This window comes from Chelon labrosus (genome assembly GCF_963514085.1).
Source record: "Chelon labrosus genome assembly, chromosome: 7".
In the NCBI taxonomy this organism is placed as follows: domain Eukaryota; kingdom Metazoa; phylum Chordata; class Actinopteri; order Mugiliformes; family Mugilidae; genus Chelon; species Chelon labrosus.
This window is the reverse complement of record NC_140343.1, coordinates 16,298,209-16,309,583: the sequence shown is the minus strand read 5'-3', so window position 1 is coordinate 16,309,583 and position 11,375 is coordinate 16,298,209. Positions and strand designations below refer to the sequence as shown.

Genomic DNA, 11,375 nt, shown 5'->3' with positions numbered 1-11,375 from the left:
CTATCCCTCGGCATCAGGTGTGTGCATAATAATTACGTTCTTGCAAGAAAGTCCTTGCACCTCTGAAATGTTTAAATCTGAAACTCCCAATGCCACATGCATTTCAAAAACCGATGTCACTTTAAGTCCTGCGCACAGTGTTTAAAGCTCAGTTACAAAAAAAAAAGTGAAAGCAACTGTTGTAATCCTGTGATTTCCTTTAATAATGAGCATATTAAATATGGTAAAAACAAACTTTCCCATTCAAAGCTAAAGCAGGATACGTGACTTTACACTTTGCATTGTAACAGACACTCTTGGTACCAGTGTGTGTGAAGGCGAATGTCCCCAAACTGACCCATTTCATTTCTAGTAATTATTTTTCCTGATGACTTTTGGAGCTGTGGTGTTTCTTTGCTGTAAACAAAACGCGCAGTGTTTTTATTGAGCGTCTTCGTGAAAACGGGAAACAGGCTGATATCAGGGAGTTTTCCTTGTGATATTTTTATTTGAATACGGACACAGAAGATAAAATCCTGGCGGTGTCTCAGCCCCCCCACCCAACATCACCATCACCACGCGCTTCTACGTCACTGCCAGGAGCTGTCCACGCAGCGGTGATGCTGAAGCTGAACAAGATGGCTGCGTGTTGGGGACCGGAGAGCTGAGAGCGAAAGGAAGAGGGGAAGAGTCTCAAATGAAGATACCACTTTAAAAATAAAAAAATAAAAATAAAAAAGAGAGGACTGAGACGCTGGCGTTCACTCTCCAAGTGGGAACATTTTCATTCCTGTCATTTCTAACTTAACGCTGTCGGCCCCTGGTCCTGCTCACCAGCGACGGTAGGCTTCTCCATCTCCATCCCCAGCCCCAGCCATTCACCCCCGGACTCTATTTATTGCACAGATTGGCTCAGCCAACACAGAAGCTGGTGAAGAAGCTGGACCCTGCACGAAAGGCGCGCATAAGAAATGTCATTGCTGTGTGTTGGAGGTAAGAGGAAACTAACACACCTTGCTCTTGGCACCACTTGCAGACAGTTCCCGTGCAGACTCGCTGCTGCCGTGATCAGCTGAAATAGCTCAGAATAGCGCTTTGACAGCTTCTGTGCGTTCACCTGTAATGGTAAAAATCCAACCATGGATATGTTAGTGTAACCGTCTTGCACAAGGCACGTTGTAAAACTGCTCTTTAAATGTCAGTTTCGGGAAATCTCATCAATGAGGCTCATGTCAGTTTTTGCATTTTCCATATGTCTTCTATTTTTTTTATTTTATTTTATAACCTGGAAATATTGCACCCCTGCCGTCCTCGATGACACACGCTCGTGTTTTGTTTTTTTTTTCTTTACAAAACCTGCCACAGCTACAACCGGATCGATTCACGGAGTAGGTGTATGCTTTTGGCTGCCTCTGTCAAACATAGTAAAGCGAGATGTAATCTCCCCTCAGCTTGGCTCTGCGTGGAGTGTTCATTTCAAAGAAGCAGACAGCATTTGGATTAAAAATTGCCACGAGTGAAGATCTATTATCTGAGAGCTTTTGCAGAGGTAAAAAAAGGCGTGTGCAGCAGCTTACAATATAATTCTTTAAACCACGTGACTCGTTGCAATAATCTTCCATTTCTCCCAATGATTGAGTTACAAAAAATACATAAAATAAAATAAAAACGCAGCTGAATCTGTCTTTAATATGATGCCTTGCTTTCCTCCTACTGTGTACTGTAAACGCCCTGCAGTCTCCCTGCTTGTCACATATCTACATTCAGTCACTTGTGTTATTTATTTATTTTTTCTGGTGGGGATGGGGAGGTGATTTTTCTATGAATTATTTAATGTTGTATATTATCTTTCTCACGTGAGAAACAAATGATCTCAAAATACATTTAGCCTCTAAGATTGAATGGGTATTACTGATTCAGTGGTGAGCCCTTGGCTGTCAGCATGCAGCTTTAGTAAGTGAGCATTTAGAAGATGAGTAGGCCTGTGGTCGTTGGTTGAAGTGGTCATTTTATGCATTTATGGGGTCTCCAAATTTAGAGCAGAAGGCTGGAGACCTCTATTTGTCAAGTCTTAATATGTTTTAATGAACTAATTGAAAATTAGTTTTGATTTAAATTGACCAGCGTAAGGGTCAAGGTGGAAAGTGGTTGGATGATTGTGCAACTACACTGCCTGGCATTGTTTCGATAAGCTTCCGCAATGTCACAAGATTTATTTCCATCCAATGTTGCATTCATTTTTCAAGATCTTGTATTGATGATGGGAGAGTCTGACCACTGCGCAAAGCCTTCTCCAGCACATCCCAAAGATTCTCAATGGGGTTAAGGTCTGGACTCTGTGGTCGCCAATCCATTTGTGACAATGATGTCTCATGCTCCCTGAACCACTCTTTCACAATTTGAGCCCCATGAATCCTGTCATTGTCATCTTGGAATATGCCCTGTGCCATCAGGGAAGAAAAAATCCATTGATGTAATAACCTGGTCATTCAGTATATTCAGGTAGTCAGCTGACCTCATTCTTTGGACACATAATGTTGCTGAACCTAGACCTGAGCAACTGCAGCAACCCCAGATCATAGCACTGCCCCCACAGGCTTGTACAGTGACACTAGGCATGATGGGTGCATCACTTCATCTGACCCTCTTCTTACCCTAATGCGATGGTTCCCCACTATCCTTCCAGTTTTTAATAATGCTTTGGACAGTTCTTAACCCAATTTTAGTAGTTTCTTCAATCTCCTTAGATGTTTTCTCTGCTTGATGCATGCCAGTGAGTTGGCCCTTCTCAAACAGACTAACATCTTTTCCACGATCATGGGATGTGTCTTTCGACATGGTTGTTGACTAGCACGGGGTTGTCAAATAATAGAAACACGTGAAGGTACAACACAAAAGAATTTATTAGTACCACAAACCAAACAAATGTTGAATACCATAACCTTCATGAAGATTTAGTGCAGAACTTTTATATTAGAATGTGTTTGTTTCCACTAGTGTGCCTAATTAGCTGACAAGTGAGTGTATGTAACCCACTTTTATCTGTGTTAATTCCTGCTGACATGCGCGTCTTTTGCTTGTCATCTGTCACTTCCTGGACACTCATAACTGCTGGGTATTCTCTTTAATGCCCACTGAGTGATTTCTGGCATACTTTAAACATTTTTTTTTAAGGTCACAATGATGACTAGATGAAAAAGTGATTTCCTCAAGCTGCTTCTCCACATTCAGTGAGAGGTTGGAGCAGCTTGTAGTATTTGTGAAGAGGCAGCTATAGCTGTTGACACCAGTGCTGATTGCACAGATGTCAGGATTGAGATTCGGGCTCGTTGGTGGTCCCTTTATGTCCTGAAGCTTTGTTGGCATAGCAACCCCGGTGGTATTTTAGGTCTCTGCTGGCATTTTCTCATTAGTTTCTCAGCACTCTGTTATAGCCCGGCAGCTAGCTTTATATCGATACTGTACATTATGTTTTTTTTTCATGGAGGCTGTGCAGACAACGGAGAATTAAAGCGGCTGAGGAGTAGGGCCTTTGGGCTGTGGCAGTCACATGGTATTGAGTTGTGTGTATACTCTACTTCTTGTCTCATGGTGTTAGATGTAGTCTGTGAAGTGATGGACTGTGCCACACAAGCTGAGTAAGCGTGTTCAAGTCTGGCAGCCATCACTACTCTCAGACACTGCAGGAAGATGCCAATTCATGCTTTATAACTATAGAAGAGTGACACATCCTCGTCTAATTAATATATACAGTTGTGTCCATATAGGTTTGGACACAAGTTTGTGTTTTTCTCGTTATTTTTTATTTATTTATTTATTTTTACAGAATATGTGCTCAAAAGGTAGTTTTAATTTGAAGGTATTCACATCCATACTGGATGAACAGGTGTAGGAATCATAGACATATTTACTGTATATACACAGTCTCCTATTTTGACTGTTTGTGTTTCACTTCCATTGAGAGCTCATTTGAACACAAGATGTGGGCTCACAACATATTTTCCCAAATGCAAACGCCACACTAGAAATCACGTAGGTATGGGAATGTCATGCACCTCTCAAATGAAAGAGTTGTAATTCCTAAACCCTTCCTCCTCCTTGGATGTGAATCCCCCTAAATTAAAGCGGTGTGTCCTCACTTTAATGCAATATTCATAATACAACTATAATATGTTTTGGTATGCAGCTAAATGATTTGTCCATGTCCAACTATTACATAGACCTACAGTAAATGTGGGCATCTTCATCATTAGAGTGGAGATTTTTGCAAGTGATCAGAAAGCCTGACATCAGAGATAAATATAATTTAGCCATACAGTCCTAAAAGTCTATTTTACCGTTTCAAACACAATACTACATTACTGCAATAATGACTAGGAGTCTTCATTGGCAAAATGCAAATGCCCTTTTGCTTGTTATAGATTTAAATGCTGTGCACAACAAAAGTATTTAATCATCACTGACTACTGAGTATGTTTACATCGGTCACACTCTAATGATGTACAGCAAGCGTGTGTGAGTGAATTTTATGAGATGAACGGGGCACTCTGTAACTTATTTGTTTATTTGAGTCTCTTTTTTTGTCACAAACACATTTTTTCTTCCCTGAATTAATTCCCCTATAAGACTATTTATACTGTTATTGCTGGTGTCAGTTTAATTGCTCTGATGTGTGGGCACTCTGAAACCTTTCCATTGGAATACACCAGGAAACAAAAACCCCCGTTAGCTCCTCTGGACCAGGACGCAATTGAATGTATTCGTCTAATTTTCCTTGGCAAAGAACGAGAAAATGACATCCTGTATTTGCGGTGGCTGCGTCTCAATATTATCTTTTGAGGGTTTGCGGAAAATCTGTAACACTATTTTTTTTTTTACCTACTCCCCTTCACACTTTCCTCGGTGCTGGAACTGCAGCAGTGTTGGTTTAGACTTATGCCTGCAAGAAGTAAACCCCCCCCCCCCCCCCCCACACACACACACACACACACACTCCCCTCTTTCCAGCACCCCCCCCACCCCTGTCACACTGAAGTGGTTATTTTTAGTGTTGGGGATGCAGCTCACTCTGCATGCATCCGGCTCCACGGAGAGATTAATGGAGCACGAGAGAAAGAGATAGAAAGGGAGCACACGTGCACACTTCCCACATGGCTGGGAGAGCTTGTAGGAGTGAGTGATTGAGTGAGAGAGAGAGAGAGGGAGAGAGAGAGAGAGAGAGAGAGAGAGAGGACCAATGGCTGGCTGATGGTGAGGAGAGGGTAGTGCATGGGAGAGAGTGTTGGCAAGGATGCAGCGGAGATGCATCTGTCAATTACTCTCTATTTGAAAGCAAAGCACTCATTTGAAGGCTTTTGTTAAATGTATTTTCCGCAGAAAAGAACCTTCCTCACCCATGTGGCGCGGCTGCCTTGTCAGCAGCTAAAATATCAAGAAGGGGATTTCACTTTGAAGTCGGCTAAGAAGCACGCGCTTCACCACATGGCTCACTCCGGCACCTGCCTCGTGAATCAGAACAATATTCAAGTGATAAGCATTGTCCCAGGGGTTTGCTGAGGTGATGCTATTTTTAGGAGCCAAATTGTCCACGACGATTATTGCGTCTGCTCTGCTGTCACTGACTAAGAAAATGACTCATCATCACTTTTGCAGGCCTTACGTTTTAGTCTTTTTTGTATGTCCTTCCTTAAGTGTAACATCAGTGGAAAAGAGGTAATCAGAGGGGATTACATACCGGAGATCTGAATATTTATAGCCCATTGCTGAACATGGGTATGATGAGCATCTGCAGGGTGCAAGGTTGAATGAATAATGAATAGACTTTTGACGTCACAGTGGATTTAAAAATCAGTCCACTACCTCCACAGGAGTCTGCTAGAAGGAGTTGGAAGTGGCACCTCAACACTCGCCTATTGTGTTGGAAAAAACGGCAGCGCTGCTCAGTCTTTTATCTTTCCACCTTTTGCTTTTACCTGCACAAACTATCTTTTTGCCCCTCCAAAGAGTGAGTCAGAGACCCTGACATCTCCTGCTGAGCAGGTGCGCTCTTTCATATTGAGATCCTGACATTCTGCCCAAAGAGCATAGAGGAGTTCCTGGCTGAAACATGCAGACCTCCCACCCTCTTTCTTAAATGCCAGACTGCTGTCAGTCACCAGCCAACGATACTTTCATGTACACAAGCTACAGGCAGAGGCTTGTCTGGACTGTACGCTGAAGTCACGTAACACTAAGCCTTTAAAATTGTATTTGCAGCAAGCAAATAATGTGAACTCTTTAAAAGCTAATTTCTTGTTTGTTTTCTTAATGTGTTTGCAGTGAAAAAAGGCAAGCTCGATGGACCCCAAGGTAAGCTGTGATCTGCATTTTACTGAAACAGACTGTTTCAAATGAACACACGATGGCATAACCAGTGATGTTTGTGTTTTACAGAGAAATTTAACACATATGTGACACTGAAGGTGCAGAATGTTAAGAGCACAACCATCGCCGTGCGTGGCAGTCAGCCATGCTGGGAGCAGGACTTTATGTTGTGAGTTCTTTTTATACTTACCTCATAAACCCACTTGTAAGCATTGTCTTAGGTAGGGAGCCGGCCCTTACTGCAAGTCATTGTGGCTTGTTGCGTGGAGCCTGAAAATTATAAGATTGAAAATAAAAAAACTGCATCTCTGTTGCTACGGTAAACCTAATCCATTCCAACCACTCTCCTCTGTTACAAGAGGCAGCTACATTGGCCACTACTAGCATAACACACCACAAGCTTCGACTGAACTGTGGGCTGTTGAGTTGTATTGTGGGTAATGTAGGCGTCAGGTTCTGACAAGGAAGAAGAAGGCGTGAAATAAATAGACAATATTGTGGCATTGATTTGCTAACTGGCCCCTTTGTGCCATCTATTATGCCATGGTGGCATTTTAATTCATTATCATACTAGAAAATGAAGGCGTTTTAAGTTATTCATGTTTGCAATGTGTTTAACATTGAACCAAAAACAAATAGGTTTGCATCTGGTGTTAAAATCAATTGGCTGATTCAAGCGTGTGGTCAATATTTACTGGTATTAAATAAGGATTGGAATCTGTTAGCTCAGGACCACTGGATCAACTGTTACTTTAAGATTTCTTGAAATTAGTTATTTTTGTCTGCCTCCTCTTGCTTCCACTCTTCTCCCATTGACGAGTGTGGGGATAACATCGCACCTCTCTGCTGTCGTTTGCGCTGATCCAGCAGTGTTCACACACCCAGATGCACAGGTTACTCCCCATTCAGGCTTTGTTAACACCTTATAACGCCCGAGCGCCACGTAAAAGAAAAGGTGCCAAACACAACAGCTCTCTCCTTGCGTTTTACTTCAGTTTCCTCACTCTCTTTCCCTCTGCTGGTTATTTCCTCTGCTCCCTCTTTTCTCATTTGTGGTACAGATCATTCAGACAATTTCCTGATTACTTCCTCAACTTCCAAGGAAACAGAAAGATGCATTTTCACCTCAAAGCCATTATTAGCTTTCGATTCATTCCGACTAGTGGACCACTGCTCAGTGATGAGCGGAGCACACTGAGCTGACAATGGGCCAGTCAGAGGTGTAGTCACATCGCAAATCTTAGCCAAGTCCTGACATTAGGTATTTGAGCATGTGAGTGTTGCTCTGTAGGGAAATGAGGCATTGAGTTCATCTTTCCAGCAGCCTTGTTGACAATCACCTATTCTTTTCCATCCTCATGCAGAATGACTCATTTCCCTCAGCAGATTGAATCATGGTGCATATCCATCGCCACATTTAAATGCAGCTCCTGACGCCATACACTGTATTTCTGCTAAAAATCCTCCATGTAAAACATTCAACTCTATATTCTACATTTATTGCATTCATTTTCTCTGCATTTCCTCATTTATTTCTCCTCTTCTAAACCTGCCGCTTCCCCTTTTTGTCGAGCAGCGAAATAAACCGGCTGGATCTGGGCCTCACAGTGGAGGTGTGGAATAAAGGGCTGATCTGGGACACCATGGTGGGCACCTTATGGATCCCCCTGCGCAACATACGGCAGTCCAATGAGGTACGCTACCTCCCTCTCTCTCTCTATCTGGCTCAGACCTCAGGTTTCAATGACTGCATGTACTGTACATGTACTCTAGTACACGGATGATAAATCAGTGCAATTGCCACGCAATGTGTCCCCAGGTTTTGACTAATTAAATGCAACATTAGATACTTAGGTAGAAATTAAATGATATCAGTCAGAGATGTCCATCAGAGATTTGCAATGAGTGGTCAGTTGTCTTTACTAAGTGCTTATTAATTGATTGACAACTAATTGAAAACTGTCTGCATAAGGCCTCTGTAGCTCTAAGTTTTGGATAGCTGCAGGTCTTATGTTCTTCAGGTGCTGCACTTCATGAAATTCGGTTTTAAATAAAAGAGACTAAACACTGTGGTGAAGTGTGTTTACATTAATGTAGAAAGAACAGAGTGAGGAAGCTGGTTTAGTGGTCCAAACCAAAATTGGAAGTTACACAAAACCGTTATAATTAATAATTTGTGGAAGATTTCCTAAATTTGTGATGAACTGATATTGGCAGACACTTTGTACATTACCTGGTGATGCCGACGCTAGCTTGTTGTTGGACTGCTCCTCACCTTGTAAAGCTCTTTGGTAAGTTACCTTTTGGATCATTGTGCCATTCAATGATGAAAAGTCGCCCAATGGGTTTCGACACATTTGGCTCATGTCTGAGAACACAGAATGCCCCTAGGTATCTCTGTATTCGTCCAGTTGCTTCAGTCAGCAGTGAAATCACCACTGAATGACAGTGATACAGGGCATACTCCAGCTATAACTGAGCCACCACCATGTCTCAGTCCAGAGAACCTGAATTGCTTTCACTCTGAAATGAGATGCAAAGATGGTGAAGTTGCCAAATGAAGACATCATGTGATATCTGATCGTTCTCAATGATTCTGTTGCTTTGTGCTGAGGTTCAGATTGGTTGGTTATATTTTGTTAGATTGATTTGCGTCTGATCTAGTAATACATAAGTTGTGGTTTTCTTTCAATTACTTAAAATTATCTAATTTTTACCACTAAATAATCTCAAATATGGGCATTTATCAGTTACTATCGAAGTCATATCTCTGTACCACCTACTCTGTGTTATCCAGGAGGGTCCAGGTCAGTGGCTGACCCTGGACTCCAACGTGATCATGGCGGAGAATGAGATCTGTGGAACCAAAGATCCGACATTTCACAGGCTGCTGCTCGACACCCGCTTCGAACTGCCACTAGGTCCAACTTTCATTTACTTTTTACTACCTAGTGGTTTATTGTTTTCATTTATGTCTCTTAGATTTTAGATGCATGGTTATGCTTCAGTTAAAATAAAAAAAGCTGTTACAAGTATTAGTGCTAGTGCAACATCATACTGTTGAGATGACAAATACTGGTTCAGTCATTATGACTAATAGTTCCTGCTGTCTCCTGCTCCAACCACTAATACTACGACTACTTATAATAACTACATTAATACTGTCTTTATAAGATAACTCCACCACAAGATCCATCAGCTTTCAGTTGTAGGTAAGACATCCTCAGGTCCATCCAACAGTTACATGATAACCATTCAAACTCTATCTGCTGAAGAAGGTCTGTGTGATACGATCACTCCACATTGACTTTTAATAGACCTTGTGGTGAGAATGGTCGTCAGTCTGCTGTCTTTTACCGGTGCACCTCTCGGACCTCTAATACTATTTACATGACATTTATAGAAATCAATATGGATGCTCTATGGCTCTATTTCTGTATTTCTGTAAGAGTATGCAGACACAGAGGTTTACAATGTTCAATATTTGTGTAGAGTAACAAGTGTTTCTATTTTGCTGCAGACATTCCAGAGGAAGAGGCCAGATACTGGGCCAAGAAACTAGAACAACTCAATGCAATGAGAGATCAAGATGTAAGGAATTCATCCTTTGTTGCACAATTTCACCTATTCTTCTATTCATTTCTTCTTTCTTGTAGCATTTTGTTTTGTGATCCTTTCCCTAATCTAAGCTCCTTTCTTCATTTTCTGCACTTCATAGCTGCCAGCAGAATTGTCAATATATTTACTAGCAGTTATCCTCCGACAGAGGCTTGGTTCTTATTTATTTTTTTTACATCTGTTTCTGTTATTCTCTCTGCCTCAGTACGCCTATCAAGAAGAACAGGTGCGACCGCTCCACGCTCCATCCACACAGTGCTGTGAGTGTCAGAAACCTCCTCTGCATCCCACCTCCTCCTGTGCTGTGTCCTTTTTATGCCTCCTCTTCTCCCTCTCCTCACTTCCTTTGCTCGTTCACCTCAACTCGTCGAGAGCGGGACTAGACAGGGGGTATAAATGAGGATAATAGATGGAGCAAAGGATGGACGCATGGAGGGAGGGAAGCGGATGTGATTAATCACGAATGCACGCCTGCATGAACACTAGAATGACTTATAGGTGATAGATGTGAGGTGAGCTGACATACGCTGGGTGTCAGACACACACTCTTCTGTCTGTCTGTCTGCCTGGTGCCGGTGACAGAGGGTGCAGGTGGATACATGTGTATAGTGTAAATCTGGGTTTGCCCGACACTGTGGCGTTCGTGCAAACAGCATGTTTGTGTTTTCTGTTCCTTGTTACTTTTGTTACAGCATCAAAGCCAGCCGCCCTAAAAATCACCTCTAATTGTGTTTTTGCTTCTTTCACACACATGTACATGCGCACTGATTTGACTCCGGTGCTCTTTGCACACACGTTTGACATCGTAAAATAATTCATTCTCCGGGCTACAAATCCGTGCATGTTTGTTTACCTGGCTTCGTGGGCGACTGACGTGTTTAATTTGTGGCCCAAACCTAATTTGGTCTCCACAACCCTTCGTCTCTTTGCAGGTAATTGGAGTCTGTGGGGAGATCAGCAAAGTAAGTTTCTTTCATGCGCTTCTGCAAATGACTCGGAGTAATTCTGTATTTATTGTCCGTGTCTCACTTAATGTAATGATCTCCTTGTGCAATTTTCCTCAGAGACCATTAGCAGCCATGAAAATGTATTTCTTCTCCACACATCCTCTTTGAACTTCCTCTTTGATTATTCCCATTCTTTACACGTTTTAAAAAAGTCAAATTCTAACAGAATAAATATGCATACATGTTACTTATTTGCAAGGCCGTTTTTGCAAATAAGTGTGCTTCTTTAGCATGTGTATATGCTGAAATTTACACCTGCTGACACTAATCAGGGCAGAAAATTGTCCTTAAAAATGTATTTTTCTGGTTAAAATATGTATAGCATCGTTTAATTATTCAGATTCTGTCCTCATCCACAGTCCAAACTTTATACGTTTGAATTTTAAAAGCGTTTTAATTATTCACTTA

The 11,375-nt window shown here is 41.8% G+C and overlaps 1 protein-coding gene across 1 annotated transcript in view; it reads left to right on the top strand.

Moving 5' to 3' along the window:
* Positions 1–861: 861 nt before the first annotated feature.
* Positions 862–11,375, top strand: part of unc13a (unc-13 homolog A (C. elegans)) — a gene marked incomplete at its 3' end in the record, with an annotated part of 41,405 nt that continues 30,891 nt past the window's right edge. Inside the window, exons 1-8 of the mRNA XM_084548801.1 lie at positions 862–972; positions 6,298–6,327; positions 6,412–6,511; positions 7,919–8,036; positions 9,140–9,263; positions 9,863–9,933; positions 10,166–10,220; positions 10,893–10,922. Of these exons, the coding sequence (XP_084404927.1) occupies positions 951–972; positions 6,298–6,327; positions 6,412–6,511; positions 7,919–8,036; positions 9,140–9,263; positions 9,863–9,933; positions 10,166–10,220; positions 10,893–10,922 (550 nt within the window). The 5' untranslated portion in view covers positions 862–950. The remainder of the gene's footprint in view (positions 973–6,297; positions 6,328–6,411; positions 6,512–7,918; positions 8,037–9,139; positions 9,264–9,862; positions 9,934–10,165; positions 10,221–10,892; positions 10,923–11,375) is intronic.